The sequence below is a fragment of the Cyprinus carpio genome, chromosome B23 (assembly GCF_018340385.1).
Source record: "Cyprinus carpio isolate SPL01 chromosome B23, ASM1834038v1, whole genome shotgun sequence".
Taxonomy (NCBI): Eukaryota; Metazoa; Chordata; class Actinopteri; order Cypriniformes; family Cyprinidae; genus Cyprinus; species Cyprinus carpio.
Genome location: NC_056619.1, coordinates 27,481,103 through 27,501,197, shown reverse-complemented (window position 1 = coordinate 27,501,197; position 20,095 = coordinate 27,481,103). Strand labels below are relative to the sequence as shown.

Below are 20,095 nucleotides of genomic sequence, written 5' to 3'. Positions count from 1 at the left end.
TGTTAAGGGCTTGAGTTCCCAGCATGCACTGCGGCATGAATGAAGCATGCTCTTACTGTTATAGGATGATTGTTTTGCTGTTTGCTCATGTCATTTAAACTTTTCCCCTTTTGTTTGTCATGATTGTTTGTTTCTTTTACAAACTGTGTCTTAGAAGGCAGTATTTGTCTATCAAAACAATTTGTTTTACTAAATGTAAAATGACTGAACATGAAATCTGTTGTTGTCTTGACAAATTTTGGCTGAATGAGGCATTTGAACGAGCAATAGTCAAGTTTTCTCAGTTTATTTTTACAGTGTAGAGTCTGTATGCTACGAGATCTTGTGGCAATTTTCAGTGTTCACAAATCTGGACAGCTGTTGATAAGTAACTGCAACTACATATCAACTAGCAGTCATCAGAGTATTACATTTATGCATTTAGCAGACGCTTTTATCTAAAGCGACTTACAGTGCATTCAGGCTAACGTTGTTTTGCCTAACATGTGTTCCCCTGGGAATCGAACCCACAACCTTTGCGCTGCTAATGCAATGCTCTACCACTGAGCCACTAGGGACACTGTGTTAGTATGTCTGCTATTGTAAATATATGCTAACACTTTATTTTGATGGTCAACCCACAGATAAACTGACTATAAGTGTCTTTGCAAGGACATCAACTTATTGTACCATACTAGATTCTACCATTCTTGAGCATACTAATACTCTTAATGAGAGTTAGTTGGCATGTACTTGCAAAGTTGCTTATAGTTGACTGATTAAGTGGACCATCAAAATAAAATGTAACAATATAAAACATTGCATTTTTTCAGTTGGAGTATTAAGCTCACAACAATTAATCAACATTAGCTCCGCAGATACACTCAGATAACACTCACATCTAACCACTCACAAGCTGTAGTAAGATACTGTGCAGATCTCAAATAAACAATGTCAAGATATGATACACTCCATTATACTGTACATGAAGTAAATTTAATATGGTGTTCACTGTGTGTTATAAATAATCATACTCTTAAACTTATAACTACAAATACGCAAGTATTATGAAGTATTATAATTGTTGTTATGATTATTCATGAATTGATATATGTTTTTTTTTATAATGCATTATGCATTCATTATAATGCCTTAAGAATACCCTTATAATGTATTATAAATACGGGCTTCATAGAAAGTGTTACCAACTATTTTATTAGTAACAGAATAGCAAAGACAAAATAATTTCATAGAAATAACAGCTGCAACATACTTTCCATGTGTGCATAAGAATAAATGCTTCTAGGTGTTATCAAAGCCAATGAGGCATTATTCGGAACCTCAGTGAAACGGATTTAAAAATATGTGAGCAGAAATGCAGAAAGAACTTTGAAAGAACTAGAAGAAATAACTGCAAGCATACTTTACAAGTGAGAGGAAACTCATGAAGACAATCATTCAAAAATACTGTGCTACCATACTTTATAACTAAGAGTAACAAAGACAAAATCATTTAATAGAAAAACAATGTATGTTAAAAGTTAAGTTAATAAAATGCATAGTTAAGGGGCTATGTGTGCTAGGCCTACAGACTGATTTAAAACGTGAATTCATTCATTTATCCCGAAAGAAATGAAAGTGACATGAGTGCCTGGGGAAGTGGGGAGAACAATTGAGTATTTTATAGTTATATATACCCAATACTCGTTTTGTGAAAGAAACACTTTAGGCCTATTGCTGCTTGCCCACTTCAGACATTAGGCCTAATGTGCATTTGTCTCAATTATAGCTAAATGGTTTGCAATGATTAATTTTAAATCTAGATTAAATCAAGGTTTATCTAATAATTCTGTTGCACCAAACTTTAAACCTTTAAAAATAAGCAGGTTTTCATTTCATTGTGTGTGTGAGAGGAAAAAAAAAGTAATATTATTATTACTACTTATAAGTGGTCTTTGACCGCTTTAAGTAAAGTAGCATATTAAAAATGGCAAGATATGAGACTTATAATACATTATATTTATGAGAAATATAATCCATTGTAAAAGTGGGTGCAACGTGTTCATTGTGTTATAAATCATCATACTCTTAAAAGCTATAACCACAAATAAGTAAATGTTATAATATATTCAAACTTTTCTTATGAATATTCATGAGATGATACAACATAAGGTTTTTATTTTATTTTATTTTTTTAATGCATTCATTATAACGCCTTAAGAATACCCTTACAATGTATTATAAATACAGGCTTCATTGAAAGTGTTACCAAATAGTTTTTTTCAATGCTTGTCCTATTTTGGCACAATCCCTACTTGAGTAGTTTTTCTAAGGCACCCATGTCACATGAAATTGAACTATGTCAAACATATTCTACCTACCTTCCTGATGTAAACTACTATAAATTTGATATATGGTAATTAATACTGAGACACTAATTTGGGCAAAGAGCACTAATGACTTGAATCTTAAAGTTGAGGACTTGCAACTCGACTTGGGCTTGTCTGTCTTGACTCAGGACTTGACTCGAGACTTGAATGCGAAGACTCGGGATTTACTTGTGACTTGCAAAACAATGACTTGGTCCCACCCCTGATGTTTACACATACGAGGAACTTGTTTTCGTAACAGAATGACAGTGACACAACAAAAAACACAGATTTAAAAAAAGAAGAAAAAAAATAGAACAAGGAATAAAAATATACAAATTGACAATTATATGTACAGGTATATAACAACAGATATTATAGATATAATAGATAATTAATATGCTGCTCCTTCTTTAGCCTTTCTTTAATGATCATATTTTATCTGTTAGTGGAGCACAGGTGCTGTTAATGAGGATCTGCAGATGAGCACTTCTGTGTTTGTTAGTGTATTTTCTTTTCTCAGGAAAAAGTGTTATTATAGACTCATATTTTAGTTAAAAACGTCTTCTCCAGATGTTCACTGATGGACTGGAGTGCTGTGGATTACTTGTGGATTATTGTGATGTTTTTATCAGCTGTTTGGACTCTCGTTCTGACGGCACCCATCCACTGCAGAGCATCCATTGATGAGACACTGATGCAGTGCTACATTTCTACAAACCTGATGAAGAAACAAACTCATCCTAAAACACATCGTGAGAGCCTGAAAGGAGGACCAGGACCCAGATGGACACATGATGCAGATGTTGATTTGTTTCTGTGAGCAGAGCGATTGACTCTCGTGTGTGTGTGTGTGTGTGTGTGAGAGTGTGTGTGTGTGTGTGAGAGTGTGTGTGTGTGAGAGTGAGACAGAGTGGGTGTGTGTGTGCATGTTTGTGCGAGACAGAGTGTGTGTGTGTGTGGGTGTGTGTGTGCATGTTTGTGTGAGACAGTGTGTGTGTGTGTGTGTGTGTGTGTGTGTGTGTGTGTGTGTGTGTGTGTGTGTGTGTGAGACAGAGTGTGTATGTGTGTGCATGTTTGTGCGAGACCGAGTGTGTGTGTGTGTGTGTGTGTGTGTGTGTCTGTGTGTGTTTGTGTGTTTGTGTGTGTGTGTGTTTGTGTGTTTGTGTGTGTGTGTGTGTGTGTGTGTGTGTGTGTGTGTGTGTGTGTGTGTGTGTGTGTGTGTGTGTGGAGCAGCTCACAGCAGTTCAGCTCGTCACTTTTGTCCAGGCAGTCATGATCTACGTCACAGAGCCAGTCTCATCCAGGAATACAGCGTCCTTCTCCACAGCGATGCTCTTCATTGGGGTCACACACTACAGCACTGCATAATTTGAATTATGTTTCAAATTAAATAAAACACAAGCAGAGATTCATTATGCTTTATTATTGAGCAGAACTTTCTAGCCTGACGGTAAGTTCAGACCCAGTTGATCAGAGCAGCACAAAGACCCTGTCGTCTGCTCTTTACACACTCCTTTCTTCAACAAACCAGCACAGTGTTCAGGAAAGTTACTTTTAAAAGTAATGCATTACAATATTGCATTACTCCCTAAAAAAGTTAATACTTATGTTACTTTTTATGGAAAATAAAGCACTGCATTACTTTTGAGTTACTTTTTAAATCTGGGCGGGGCTTGCTTGTTTATTTTTAATATAAAAAGTTCTTCTCTTTCACTCCAAAAGTGAAGTGAATGCGCCTCAGGCTGAAGGAAGTGTAAATTCACGTCTGTACAGTAGAGGGCACTGCTCAAACTAATCACATGAACAATATGACGCAGGAGAATAAAGTTCAACACTATACAGCAATAATAAATATTAAACCCAATTGTGTCAGTTTTGATTATTAGTATGACTGAATTAGATCATCAAAGGTCAGAAGCAAAGACATTGTTTAATAAAATGTGATTAAATACATAAATGGTATTTGTCTAATTTAACATTTAACATTATTGCTGGTTTGTATAATATTCTAAGTCTGCATTTGATTTTTTTTATTGATTTTGAGGAACACTGAATGTGTTTTTGTGCAGGTGAGATGAGTAAACACGTTCATATTTAGTCTAGAACTACAGTAAGATCGTGTTCACACACAACATTCTGCTCTTACTCATGATTTCTCTCACAATGGCAACACCAGAGCTGTCACTCAAGACATGAGAAACAAAGTTATTTACAAAAGTAACTCAGATATCTCTTTCTCAATTAAAAGTATTGCGTTACTTTACTAGTTACTTAAAAGAAGTAATCTGATTACATAACTCGCATTACATCACCCCAGCAGTGAGCCAGCATGTGTGCTAACATGTTAACTCTGACCGCCCTAGATAATTTGATTTCAATTGTGAATCCAAGCCAAGCATTTCAGACGTAAGAACTCACCACAGTTTTGCTCATCGCTCATATCACCACAGTCATCGTAGCCGTCGCACAGCAGTTCAAAAGTGATGCAGTGGCCAGTAGCACACAGATACTGAGCATCCACACAAGCTGGACACACCACAGAAGCACAGGATCACAGTGAACGAATAAGAAGAGAACGCTTTACTGTGTGAGCACAGGTGCCTCTTAATACTCAAACTGATGCATCTTTGTTTCCTCGCTCCTCCGTCCTCCAGCCGTGACTAGATATCCATCACTCAGTCATCTTGAAGGATGTCTCAATTCTGTAATTGCATCATGAGGAGGTGAGGAACGAGGAAGCTTTCAGACAAGGATGCACAGTTTTTTCTTGTCAAAAAAACTGATAATGTATTATGCATACTTCTGTTTTATTTGTCATAATTGTAATGTTTTTTCCTTTGCAGTTTAAATAAACCATATATTTTTATTCATAATGCAAAAAAAAAATGTTTCTTCCTTAATATTTTTGTCTTGTGTTCTAGTATAAGTATCTGCCAATGGGGTAAGACAAATAATCTTAATTCAAAGGCTAAATTACATTATTTTCTTACCCCTTCGGCAGATATTTATACTTGCTTTAAGCAAAAACTTAAAAAATTTGGATACTTTTTTTCAGAAAACAAGACATAATATTGTCAAGTAAATGCATCCTGATTCCAGAGTTTGTATATATTTATACTAGAAAACAAGACAAAAATATTAAGGAAGAAAATCATTTTTTAGCAGTGATATGAATAACCAAACCTCAACGGCATAAGAGCAGATCCCTTGAGAGGATTTCTCCGTTTTCTGTCGATTCTGTCTGCATTTTGTTTCCTTGCATCATTTTCTCATATCTGATGGGGCTGGATCTGATGCACAACTAGGAAATGAGAAGCACACACACTTACTGCAGTCGGCCTCATCGCTCCAGTCGTCGCAGTCGTTGTATCTGTTGCACACTAGATTTAGGGGGATGCATACTCCAGTCACACACAGGAAGTGATCGCTTCCTCCACACGCAGCTAAAGACAAAATCCCAAAAAGACTAGAGTCAGAACGTGGCCGCTCCAGACATGACGGCAGTGCTGAGGGCAGTCACAGAGCTTTCCTCTGGCGTGACGCGCAATGTAGCAGAGCGGCGTGTTTTCGGCGTTCGTTCCCGTGTTGTTGATGAACTGAGAGCAGTGCAGGAACTCTGGCCAGGATGCGTTAAACATCTGCAGCACAGGCTCACATCCCTCATAAGCCACTTCGCAGAACGACTGACAGGGCAGAACCAGAGTCCTGTGGCAGAAACACGCCAGCGCTGCATGTGGGTAATGCTGTTTGGGTCATTTTGACCCAGAGAGGATTTTCATTTCCCCATCAAATGCTAGTTAATGTTATCGCATTGGAAAAAAAATTACTGACAGGGCATGACAACTTCCCCCCAAAATTGGATAATTTTTGTTCTTTGTTAGGATATTTCCCCCCACCATGTTACACTTGTTGGTTTCTCTTCAGAAATTACTTTTAAATCTCTCATTATTCTATATTATTGCCAAATATTGCATTCAGTTTTTTCATGGACTTGTTTTCTTTCAGTTAGCACAGGTTTTGTTTTCTCTTTGGAGCTGATTGATTGTAGGCCTCGTTGATCTGAACATCAGTTTTTTTAAGTGAACAATGACAAAAATATATACAATTTTTTTTTTTTTACTCAAGAGCTGAGGTGCATAAGCTAATACTAATTTAGACTCTAAATACTTTACATAATATGTGTCATCCAACATGTTATGTTGGATACAATTTCCATAATGTAATCTGTAATCAGTAATGGACTACAGTTTGTAAATAATCTACCCAGCACTGACTGCTGCTCACTTTTATCATCTGCATTCCTGCTCATTGATGCTAAAGCATCTGCTAAATAAGCGTGCGAGGTTCAGAAATGTACACTGAAAACCTGGGATTTATTTTTTGAATCTGGAAATAACATTTTTAAATGCAACTTCCGTCATTTTTGGGCTGGTTATTCTTGTAATTCCAGTGAAAATTAGTCTTTGTGCTATATATACACAGTTAGATTATAGAGGATTCTGTGCTTCTGACTTTCAGTCAAGTCAAGTCAAGTCACCTTTATTTATATAGCGCTTTAAACAAAAAAGATTGCGTCAAAGCAACTGAACAACATTAATTAGGAAAACAGTGTGTCAATAATGCAAAATGACAGATAAAGGAAGTTCATCATTGAATTCAATGATGTCATCATGCAGCTCACTTCAGTTTAAATAGTATCTGTTCAATCATTTGCAATCAAGTCAACGATATCACTGTAAATGAAGTGTCCCCAACTAAGCAAGCCAGAGGCGACAGCGGCAAGGAACCAAAACTCCATCGGTGACAGAATGGAGAAAAAAACCTTGGGAGAAACCAGGCTCAGTCGGGGGTCTAGTTCTCCTCTGACCAGACGAAACCAGCAGTTCAATTCCAGGCTGCAGCAAAGTCAGATTGTGCAGAAGAATCATCTGTTTCCTGTGGTCTTGTCCTGGTGGTCGTCTGAGACAAGGTCTTTACAGGGGATCTGTCTCTGGGGTTCTAGTCCTGGTCTCCGCTGTCTTTCAGGGCTGTAGAGGTCCTCTCTAGGTGCTGATCCACCATCTGGGCTGGATACATACTGGATCCGGGTGAATGCAGTGACCCTCTGATCTGGATACAGACTGGATCTGGTGGCTACAGTGACCTCAGAATAAGAGAGAAACAGACTAATATTAGCGTAGATGCCATTCTTCTAACGATGTAGCAAGTACATCGGGTGTTTATGGGAATGTTCTTTCCGGTTTAACCTAATTGTCCCTTTAACGGTATTGAAGTGTATTAGTGTGTTATGTGGTAATGGGGCGTTTTTAAACGGACAGATGGGTCTGCTTCCCGAAATCATCTTATTGATGACAGGTTGTGTGGTCTACTTCCTCGGAACAATGTTATGTCTAGTCTCTGTTTGTGCTAAAAGGAGAAGGGCCGCCCGCAGAGGACTTTGATCTAGGTGCTGTTGCCAATCCAATGGAGCGGCGTGGAGGGCTTGATATGTAACAAGATCCGGGTACTGAGGTGCAAACCATTCAGGACTTTATAACGTAATAAGCTCTGGTTTAAAATCTATACAATGTTTGATAGGTATATTTTTGAGGACTGACAGCCCTGGTCCCAGTGGTGGCTAACTCTAGGCTGATTTTACCAGGTGAGGGCTATTAACATGCAGAACTGGTTACATTGCCAGTGCTAAGCAACACAATGTTTGATAGGGAGCCAGTGCAGTGTGTCCTAACAGGGCTATATGATCATACTAAGGTTGCCAGTTGGATGCATTTTGACATTAAGCATGCAGAACAAACCACCCAATAAAGCATTACAATAATCTACCTTGAGGTTATAACGCATGGATTAACATTTCTGCATTTGACATTGAGAGCATAGGCCGTAATTAAGATATATTTTGAGATGGAAAAATGCAGTTTTACAAATGCTAGAAACCGTGGCTTTCTAAGGAAAGGTTGCTATCAAATAGCACACCTAGGTTCCTAACTGATGACGAAGAATTGACAGAGCAGCCATCAAGCTTAGAAAACGTTCTAGGTCATTACATGCAGAGCTTTTAGGCCCTATATTAACACCTCTGTTTTTTCAGAATTTAGCAGTAAGAAATTACTTGTCATCCAGTTTTTTATATCGACTATGCATTCCGTTAGCTTTTCAAATTGGTATGTTTCGCCGGGCTGCGAAGAATTATAGAGCTGAGTATCATCAGCATAATAGTGAAAGCTAACACCGTGTTTCCTGATGATATCTCCCAAGGGTAACATGTAAAGCGTGAAGAGTAACGGCCCTAGTACTGAGCCTTGCGGTACTCCATACTGCACTTGTGATCGATATGATACCTCTTCATTCACTGCTACGAATTGATGGCGGTCATATAAGTACGATTTAAACCATGCTAATGCACTTCCATTAATGCCAACAAAGTGTTCTAGTCTAAGATGCAGCCTTGGTCTGACACAAGAAGCCTTTAAAATAGAAGTATATTTTCAAATGGTAGATTTCTTATTTTTTATTAAATAAATGCAGCCTTGCAGAGCAGAAGATATTTGTTTCAAACCCTTTTGAACTGCTTTAACTGTCATTTTGCATTATTGACACACTGTTTTCCTAATTAATGTTGTTCAGTTGCTTTGACACAATCTGTTTTGTATAAAGCGCTATATAAATAAAGGTGACTTGACCTGACTTTTAAAATGTTACTGGACTCCTTTTTGAATGGTGGTGCATATTATATATTTTATTTATAATATATATTTTCAAAGCATGTATTTAAATCAAATCACTTTTATTTTCACATCACCACAGCACATGTGCCTTGGTGAGTGAAATTCTTGGGAGTGTGCTCCAGACAGTGCAGAAACAATTAAATATTGTCATACAGACTTAAAGAGATGTGTAATATACACATACATATACTCAGTACACACAGTGTACTATTAGATATACTTACAGTTATACCCTGTATCGGGTTACATCCATGACAGAGACGGAGAGTGCACTCACATCTTCTGCAGCAACCTCGGGAGTGCTCTCTGTGTGGGCAGTGTTGTGAGCCTCAAAACGAGCATAAAAGTTATTAAGCTCATCCGGTAAAGAGGCAGTAATGTTCACAGTAGCTGGTTTATTCCCTTAAAAATCTGTGATGTTATTGATGCCCTGCCACATGCTTCCTGCATCATTGGTGAATTGTTCTTCAACTTTGTTTTTATATTGTCTTTTTGCGGCTTTAATAGATTTCCTGAGATTGTAACTGGCTTGTTTGCGATCATCAGTGTTTCCGGATTTGAAAGCAGATGTCCATGCTGACAAGGCTGCACGATCATTGATATTAATGAACGGTTTTTGGTTGGGGTAGATGCAGTTTGTTTTTGTTGGCACTACATCTTCTACACACTTCCTGATGAAACACGTTACAGTATCTGAGTACGCTTCTATGTCGTCATCAGACGCTGCCCGGAACATGTCCCAGTCCACGTGATCAAAACAGTCCTGTAGTATAGCGTCTAATTGGTCCGACCAGCATTGACTTGTCCTGAGGGTTGGTGCTTCCCGTTTCAGTTTCTGCCTATAAGCAGGCAGCAGCAGAATGGAAAAGTGATCCGATTTGCCGAAAGGTGGGCAGGGGAGAGATTTGTGGGCGTCCCGGAAAGGAGAGTATCAGTGGTCCAGTACACGATCACCACGCGTGTTGATGGTGATGTGTTGAAAATATTTTGGAGCTATTGTTCTGAAGTTGGCTTTGTTATAGTCCCCCGTAACAATAAACGCTGCATCTGGGTACATGGTTTCCTGCTCACTTATATTCCCATACAGTTCCTTGAGTGCCTGGTCTGTGTTGGCTTGAGGGGGAATGTAAACAGCTGTGATTATGACCGCTGTAAATTCCCTCGGTTGCCAGAATGGTCGACACAGAAGCATATGAAATTCCAGATCAGGGGAGCAGAATGAGCTCACACCACGAGCTGTTGATAAAGAAACAAAAACCTCTGCTTTTCCCTGTGAGTACTTTTGTTCTGTCCAAGCGGTGCACGGAGAACCCCGTAAGCTTGATGGCTGAGTCTGGAACTAGTCCCTTGTTTCTCGTTGGTATGAGATACTTCCCCGCAGTTCACAGAGTTTGTTGTCCTGCAACAAATTGCAGAGTTTACTCAGAGCTCGCAACATGGCTGCCATGCTCGGCGCGATCTTGGATCAAAGCCCATATAATAGCCCACATTAGCCCATATATAATTTTAAAAAACATGTCATTGAATGCCACATGACATGCATGACATTTGATTTGACTGGACTTGAAATATCATTAGCATTAGTTTCATAAGCAGAGCTGATCCTCCCTATATGCAAAATACACAAACTGCTTAGGGCCCCCAATACACCAGGGGGCCCCCTTGCTCTCAAAGATTATTTAATTTTAGTTTTTGAATTAGGTCAGCGGTTATGAAAACATAAATGATAATTTCTTTTAATGTTCTGCGCTGTCTCCCTTTCTACATAAAAATCAGTCAAACCATGTAATGTGAATGTCATACAGTCTTGTTCGAGACAAAAAAAATTAGTTGAAAGTGTACCGAACCACAGTAAATGGGTGCTGTGTTCTCTGATGCATTCCACGCACTTGTGCTACTGCGCCGCTACCTGGAAAGTTCACTTTGATGCTTCCAGTGTAGAGACTGCGTCGGGAAGTTGCAGTTAATTTTCTATTGCAAGTTTCAGCTCATACATCTTTGGTAAAAACTCGCCTTAACCAAACACCCCCCAGCACCCCCCTTTTAAAAATATTTCTTTGAGTGCCCCCCAATGCTCTCCGAACGCCCTGATACCACCCCCTTTGAGAATCACTACACTATACCATTCATAAACTTGGAGTCAGTATGGTTGAAAAACCTGAAAAATTTCTACTCAGCTGTTTGCAACATAATAACATTAAATGTGTTTTTTTTTTTTTTTTGAGCAGCAAACCAGCATATTCAAATTATTTATGAAGGATCATGTGGCTGGAGTGTAATGGTGAAAAAAAAAACAGCAAAAAAATCACAGCAATAAAACACATTATAAAATATATTCAAATAAAAAAATAGAAAAAAACTTAAATAAAAAAAAAAAAAAAGAGTTTTACTGTTTTTGCTATACTTTGGTTTAAACAAACCCAGGCTTGGTGAACAGCAGGGGCGATTCTAGGATTTCCATTTTAGGGGGTTATAATATATATATATATATATATTGCAAAATGTATATACCAAAAAGAGCAGTATTCCACTGTATTGCATTTATAGGTATAACATATAACTGAATAAGCCAAATACAAGTCTTCATGATCACACAGACACACACAGAGAGAGACACACACACATATACACTTGTTTACTGTACACACACAAAATTTTACTGTTTCCATTTCTAGTACAAACCTCTTTCCTTAGCTCAAGTATGCAAACCTCTTTGCCACATGCACTGGAAAATGTATTACACTGAAAGTTACATTTTCAAATGAAAGTGGCAACATGATTGTTTTATAAAGTGTGTGTTCATGTAATTCATTTTCACTGAAGGAAATGTGTGAACGCAGCGAAAACTTAAGCTACAGTAGATGGGGAATCGATTGATATTTTGTAAACTGTATTTATGGCAAAGAACAAAACTGCACAGATGCAGATATTATAACAATCTATCATTAAACGCACACCTTATCCTCTGTTTCTCGCTGTGCGTGTGCCATGGTCTGCGGATTGAAAAAGAATGTGCTAAAAGACGGGGAGGAGTCGAGCGAAGTCTGCCGCCGTTTTCATTATGAAATTTAAAAGGGACTGTGGCGATCATGAATTTGTGTACAGTTTATGGAGCTAATCGCAAAATTTTAGGGGGGCTGAGTAGTCATTTACTATAGCTCAGCTATACACTCAGCTATAGTCCCCCTAAAATGGCCTAGTGACACCCATGGTGAGCAGAAGAGAATTTTAAAAAATAGTAAAATCTTACTGTTCAAAAACTTTTGACTGGTAGTGTATGTAGAATAAGAGCGTCAAAACACAAATGCCATATGAAAGGGTCTGGTCAGAAATTCTTTATTGGAGATGCATGTGAATTTTTTTTACAGCCCATTTGGTTCTCTGATTTAAGTTTTAACTGATATTGCTAGAGCAGCATCATTACTAGTGTTTATACTCTTCAAGTATAAATGTTGATTACAAGAGGTTTGAGTGAAACTAGACCATACAGACTTTTGCTAACAAAACAGATTCATTTTATCTTCATATTCTCTCATGATAGACATGACAGAATAAATGACACATGATATGATCAGTACTAACCACAGATAAAAGCTGTGAACACCAATCATTTTTTTTTTTTTTTACATTTGCATGCAACCAGTCGCAGGTAGACGGAAGAACCAAACAAAGATTTATCAGATTTCTTCTTTATTCACACACTGCTGTGGTAGACTGACAGCTCAGGATAAATCTGATGTTGGGCAGGACAGAGCTGATGTGTATCTATGGTTTTATCCATCCCCACAAATGCAGTCCAAACCAGGCGGACCACAAAATATACAAGGCTTCTGTTCAAAGTTCTAAAACTAATTTGTTTAATCAGGTTTGTCTGCAGCTTTCAACGTATGCTTTCTTTTCTTCTGGGTTTTTGATTAACTGCAGCATTCGTCCTATTCCTTCTCTTCTTTCTTGTCTGCAGTCGCCAGATCCGGGTCCATTATCTCAGAAAGTGCCGCTCCACCAGAGTCTGTCATCTTCTTTTCTAATTTAGTCATGCGCTTCTTCAGTTTCCCTTGTGTGGCTTCATGTTCGGCTAAGAGCCGGGCGAAGCATGTCTGAAGGTCATCCAACACGCTGCCGATCTTCACCACCTTTTCCTCCATGTCTTTGGGATCGGGACCCTGCTTGGCCAGCTCTAAATCCAAAAGATTGTCCTATGGATAAAAATGATAAAACATTAAAAGAGTGAATCCACACTTTTATTGCTTCCGGTTAGTGTTTATGGGACCCTGGACCACAAATCCAGTCATAATGGTAATTTTTTTTTTTTTTTTTTTTGAAAATGAGAATTGTACATACACCTGAATAAATAATCTTTCCATTGATGTATGGTTTGTTAAATTTATATCGGATCAAATGCACATTATTATTCTTTAGCTTGGGTTAAATTAATTAATTTTAATTGGTTGGAACAGCAGCTATGTTAATTATGTCTCTGTTTGTTTCTCTGTTTCTGCTGGATTTACATCCCGTGGTAACTAGGATTTACACAAGCTCCAGTCTGGATCCAGAACACCTGAGAAGAGATGATGCCAACCCCTCAGAGGACCTCAGATGATGCTAACCCAGAGACAACATACAGAACTACCACATTTTGGTATAAGTTTGATTGTGTCTTATAATAATTACTGTTAATAGTGTTCATTGTCTGTTTGATTACATATTTAATGGATTTTTCCGTCAATTTCTGCCATATGTACATTTACTGACAGTCACCACTGATAAGCTACTACTAAATATTGTAGAAACTTAATTTTCTGTAAAGTTATTTTGCAACCATTTATATCATAAAAAGTGCTATACAAATAAACTTGAATTGAACTGAATTGAATTGTTAGGATAGAACAATATTTGGCTGAGATACAACTATGTGAAAATCTGGAATCTAAGGTTTTAAAAAAAATCTAAATATTGAGAAAATCATCTTTAAAGTTGTTCAGATGAAGTTCTTAGCAATGCATATTAGTAATCAAAAATAAAGTTTTTATATATTTACGGTAGGAAATTTACAAAATATCTTAATGGAACATGATCTTTACTTAATATCCTAATGATTTTTGGCATAAATGAAAAATCGATAATTTTGACTCGTACAATTTTTTGTTGGCTATTGTTACAAATATACCTGTGCTACTGATGACTGCTTTTGTGCTCCAGGGTCACATAAATGCATTTCAGACAGCATGCATAATGCCTGAGTAGAGCATTTGGAAGGGAAAACACCGAAATATCAGCACACACTGTCAGCGCTGCAAAATCGAGCAGAAGCCCAGGTTTGTCACAACACATATCGAGTGCAATGAAGCCCACGACTGCTCTTTGATCTTATACTACTAGAAAAGGTTTACTAGTTAATATACTTTTTTGAGTAACTGCCAGCATGCAGAATTTGGCTGTCTTTAGCGCACATATAAGTGCCATTGACTGTGCTGTACTACAAAATGTCCGGAGAATATTCAAAAATAACATCCCCATAACATTAGCATGTTCCTTTAACGCAATGGTCACCAACCTTTTTAGGCCCAAGATCCCTAACCTCATCTTTTATGAAAGTCAAGATCTACCTATTGAAGAATTGATAGAAAAAGACTGCCCAGATTATACGTCCAATTTGAGGCCTTTTATTTAGTATTTTAATTTGTGATTTGCAAATTGGCTGATACTGATTTTTTTTTCAAAGCAAATTTATTTATTATCTATTTGCTTTATGACAAATAAACTGGCCTTAGCAAAAATATCTGTAGCCATTTGAAATTAGAGGCAACCACTGCATTTTAATCACGATGCAAACAAAGATGCTTCACACATGTTGCATGAGCAGTTGTTTTAAATTAGACTGTATTATTTCAGGATTTAAAGCAAAAACAGGATGGTCTTACTTTAGGTTTTATTTATTTATATATACATACATAAAACATATCTGCATGAAACAAAAACAGCATGTCTGAATGAGGCGCACATACACTCTCTGGCAGCAGGTGGCGCTTAGGAACCAGCTGCCATATAGATTGTTTATTTAGGTGCAATCTTAGTAGCCACAATATCCTTGCCTGTGAAGCCATTTTTATGCACCGCAATGATGGCTGCACACGTTTCTTTGCAGGTCACCATGGTTAACAATGGAAGAACAATGATTTCAAGCATCACCCTCCTTTTAACATGTCAAGTCTGCCATTCTAACCCAATCAGCCTGACATAATGATCTCCAGCCTTGTGCTCGTCAACATTCTCACCTGAGTTAACAAGATGATTACTGAAATGATCTCAGCAGGTCCTTTAATGACAGCAATGAAATGCAGTGGAAAGGTTTTTTTGGGATTAAGTTAATTTACATGGCAAAGAAGGACTATGCAATTCATCTGATCACTCTTCATAACATTCTGGAGTATATGCAAATTGCTATTATAAAATCTTAAGCAGCAACTTTTCCAATTTCCAATATTTATGTAATTCTCAAAACTTTTGGCCACGACTGTAGTGTTTACTTGGTTACCGCTGTAAACAAAGCAGCGCTAAGTTTTATACGGAGATAAGAGGAGAAGAAAATGCCATTGCCATCAAAACTTTTCTCAGGACAGTTCCCTTCAGTGATACATTAATATAACCCCACACCCCCAATTCAGTATTTATATTTTCTTCCTATGTTTCGATCATTGTGAACAGTGAGCTTGTTCTCTGCCTGTTACAGTATTTTCTCATCTTTGTGCTCGTCTTCAGCATCTCTGGCCTCTGTTAAATTTCTGTGCATGATGTATTTTTCTTTATCACTCACTAGCTACTGAAAATAACATTAAACATTAAATGACATACAACCATTAAAGCGACCACTGCTTTAATGGTTGAATAACCAAGAAAAAATATTAAAACATATAAAAAATTTTGACATTTTGAATGTTCAGAGAATATTTATGTTTTCATTATATAATGAAACATTAGAACGTGAAGAATTTATTTTTTGTTCCCACTCTTATTTACCGTCATGCTGTGCGGTGCCGGTTGACACAACACAAAGTTTGATGCATTACTCTTTCAAGGCCGTTTACTGAACCACATACCTTCATAAGGATTTGTCGTCCCTTCTCCTCCAGCATGGCCTTGGCGTCCGGATATTCGGTCAGCGCCTCCATCAGGTCATCTTTGGACAGGCAGAAGAGGTCAGAATAGCCAATGCTGCGGATGTTGGCGGTTCTCCGGTTGCCTGCCCTGCTGCCTTTGATGTTGAGGATGCTGATCTCGCCGAAGTAGCTGCCGTCGCTCAGCACCACAAACTGCGTGACTCCGTCGTCCGCCACCACAGCCAGCTTTCCTTCTTTAATGATGTACATCTCGCGACCGATGTCACCCTTCTTGCAGATGTAGTCTCCAGGGCTGTAGACCTGCGGCTGAAGCTTCAGCACCAGCTCCACCAGCAGCCCGGCCTCGCAGTCCGCGAAGATCCGCACCTTCTTTAGAGTGTCCAGGTGGACGTTTATAGCGATCTCCGCCCGCAGCTTGTCCGGCAGGTACTTCAGCACTTCCCTCTCATCCACCGCTTTCTTGTTGGTCCACAAGAAATCGAACCACTTGATGACCCGTTTCTCCAGGTCTTTGGTGACCTTTCGGAAACTCATGTACTGTTTGATGGCATCGATGCGAGCCTGGAAATCTGCTCGTGCCGCATTTGCGTTGGTGATCATGGAGCCAACGTTACCGACAATGGTAGCAAAAATCAACACGCCGACCAAGAAGTCCGTCACCACAAAGAAGTACTCTGAGTTTTTGACAGGGGGTGGCGTTTCGCCGATGGTGGTGAGCGTGAGTGTGGACCAGTACATACTGTATGCATATTTTCTAACCAAACGGCCGTACTCTGGGTCCGAGATGTCCGGGTACACAAACTTATCCGCCCCGAAGCCGATGGCCTTGGAGAAGGAGTAATACATGCAGGCATTCCAGTGGATGATGATCACAATGTACATGACGAGGTTGGAGATTCGGAACAGGTTGGGAAAGTTAGTCCGTGTTTCGGTGCGCTGGAAAAACTCGAACAAGCGGTTGACTCTCAGTAGCTTGTTCATGCGAATCTCGGGATAGTTCAGACCGAAGTAGAAGTAGAAGATGTCAGTTGGAACCATAGAGGCCAGGTCTAGCTTGAACTGGACGCTCTGCTTGTAGCGATCGCGAAGTTTCTTCTCATCTTTCACCAACAGCCCCTGCTCCAGATATCCTGCAGACAAGCACAAACACACCAAGGTTTCAAGTCGTCACCTTTATTTATATAGCACTTTTAACAATACAGATTGGGTTAAAAAGCAGCTTTACAGTATTAAATAAGAAAAATAGTGTGTAGTAATACAAAACAATAAACACTAAATTTTCAGGTAAAGTAAGTTCTGTCATGACAACTCTCAGAGGGATTTGCATGGTAATATGCACATGACAATGTTAATTTATTTGGTCTTGGCGGAATAGATCTGCTACGCTGCTGCTGCTGCTAATACATCCACAACATGCTGCTGTGCGCATGTACGAAAAACTGCTGCTGCACATATAACATACATGAAATAACAGGTGGAACTCACCTGTCCTGGTCCTGAACACCATGTCCAGCAGATACACCACATCTGATAAGAAATCCAGGATGAACCAGTACATCAGATAGTCTGACTGAAGCTCCTCAAAGCAAGCTCTGAGAGACAGAGAAAGAGAGAGAGTCGAGCTGAGATCCACGGACTAAACTATCGGAGAGCAGAGTGTTGTTTTGTGACGTGACAGGCACCTCGCTATGATGAGAACCCAGTTGTACATCACAGGACACGTGATCATGAAGAGCCAGTTGTAGTACATGTTACCCGCTGGATCCACGACCTCAATCTCTTTTGGTCTGGAACGCAAGAGTATAGAGTTATAGAGACTAAATGCAGAACAGTAACAGTTCCAACAAGTCTCCCAACGAACAGATCACAATTCTCTAATGGCATAAAAAATCACATGCTTCACCTTTAACAAATATACTATATCAAAAACAAAGAGACAAAGATGATGGAGTCTGAGAGTCTAAACAAAGATGAACCTACGGTTCTTTTTTCTCTTTCTCTTTCTCTTCTCTCTTTCTTTCTCTTTCTCTCTCTTTCTCTTTCTCTTTCTCTTCTGCTTCTTTTTTCTTTTCTTTCTTCTCCTTTTTTTCCTTCTCTTTTTTCCTGGAATAATACAGATATGTAGAGTAAACCATCAATGAATGAATGAATAAAGCGAATGTTTGAAAAATCATCTCATCTTACTCTTTCTTCTCCTTTTTTTCTTTCTTTTTCTTCTTCTTTTCTTCTCTGTGAATATAAGTCACATAAAGATTAAAGCGGTCAAAGCACCTGAAGCATAAGTGTGTGTAGTTTGTGTGTATGAACTCACTCTTCATTGTTATTGCTGTTGTTGGAGTTGAAGTAAGTTCCAGGTTCTGGGTGCTTCTCTTCTCTTCAGGAAAAAAAGTCAAATCAATAACTGATAACTTATCAATCATTAACTACTGATTTCTATCCGAGATAATAATCCATTTATCTGTCACCCATAATGCATCGCTCACATAATGTCCTCTGCGCCCAACGCAACCTGCTCCAACCTCTCCTGAAGAAATGTGGGTGGGGCCAGAGGCCTCACTCGAGCAGACATACCGGCTGATTGGTCAAGCCACCTGTCCGTCACACAGTACTGCAGAAAAATCATTTTAGAATTTCACATTTTAGAAACTGTGTTCACAGCAACTGAGATTGTGATTCTCTTCCATATGCTTCAGTATCAGAAACCAGTTATAATAAATTTATTTTAACTGGACAACTTGAAATGGAAAAAGCCAAATAAACACTTTTACCAAAATGAACAATGTCCCATGTTTTAAAAAAGAAAGACAACATGCAGTACCAGATTTCCGTTCTGCTGAAATTTTTACAGTAAAAATCTCTCAGTATGTCATGAACACAAGCAGCATGGTCTCTGCAGCCTCATCTTTTATTTTCTAACCCTTTTATTTTCAACTGAAAGGACAAAGATTAAGTGTAAATCTATGTAAATAAAATGAAATAATAATAACAAATCGAGCAGGTGATCCGTCGGTACTCACCTTCTGCTGCCTTCACACACTTGAGCGTCGTACTGACATCATCATCATCATCATCATCACCATTACAGGTGTGCCAGCGAAAGCATGAGGTCATTCTCTCACACACAAAAGCATGAGAATATGTTTGCGATAAACCTGGAATGCTGATAATTTTGTTGAGTATTCCCAACGTACGCGGGCCACGAGAGGATTTCAGACTGGCACAGCAGGATTTGGGATTACACAGATGACAGCCACCAGGTCACTTGTTCTCTCTCTCTCTCTCTCTATCTCTCTCTCACACACACACGCTCACACACACTGGGGCCTGAGCAAATCCACTGAGAACCTGAGACAGAAAAACCACAGACTTCCTAATGAAGTCAATATCAACCAGCAGACTGAGAGACAGTTCATGCAGCCCTCGTTTGAGCTCTCAGTCTCGAGGTTGTGTCGATCAGAGTAAGAGTTTGCATCCGCTCTGCCACAGACAAATTTACAGTGAAGCATTGGTCTCTGTGTGTCTTGATCTGGCTCTCATAATATGTGTGTTTAGTGTGTTTGTTATTTTGCGACATTCACCTTGAGTGCAGCAGGCTGAGAGATTATCTGTCTGATAATGTGCCAGGTCAGCTCTCTCCACTAATTACCATAAACCCGTTAATCCTGCAGCGTTCAGGTTAACTCAACACTTCATCCGCCTTAAAGACTCTACCAGAGGAAACAGATACAGGCTTATTACTACTCATTACAGTCTTCCTCTCACAGCATGATCACATTATTTTACCTGTGAATGTGAAAATAGTTCTCTAATAACTATTGTTATTATCTAATAGTTAGGGAATCTGCATTTTATTTTTTAAAAGTACTTTGCTGTATTGTTATATAACATCAACCCCTACAGT

General features: G+C 38.7%; 1 protein-coding gene across 1 annotated transcript; it reads right to left on the bottom strand.

Moving 5' to 3' along the window:
* Positions 1 to 12,396: 12,396 nt before the first annotated feature.
* On the bottom strand, positions 12,397 to 19,445 carry LOC109077977 (cGMP-gated cation channel alpha-1-like). The gene is made up of 9 exons (XM_042751041.1): positions 19,212 to 19,445; positions 18,678 to 18,802; positions 18,506 to 18,568; positions 18,379 to 18,423; positions 18,175 to 18,297; positions 17,877 to 17,981; positions 17,680 to 17,786; positions 16,174 to 17,324; positions 12,397 to 13,272 (listed from the first exon to the last, which is right to left on the bottom strand). Exons 2-9 carry the CDS (start codon positions 18,761 to 18,763, stop codon positions 13,009 to 13,011), a joined length of 1,944 nt encoding a protein of 647 aa, XP_042606975.1. The 5' UTR covers positions 18,764 to 18,802; positions 19,212 to 19,445; the 3' UTR covers positions 12,397 to 13,008.
* Between the last annotated feature and the right edge of the window lie 650 nt (positions 19,446 to 20,095).

Coding starts and splice junctions, on each gene's coding strand:
- LOC109077977 (XM_042751041.1), bottom strand. CDS start 18,763: ATGTCTGCTCGAGTGAGGCCTCTGGCCCCACCCACATTTCTTCAGGAG. Junction 18,424..18,505: donor AACAGCAATAACAATGAAGA/GTGAGTTCATAC, acceptor TTATATTCACAG/AGAAGAAAAGAAGAAGAAAA. Junction 17,787..17,876: donor TGGGTTCTCATCATAGCGAG/GTGCCTGTCACG, acceptor TCTGTCTCTCAG/AGCTTGCTTTGAGGAGCTTC.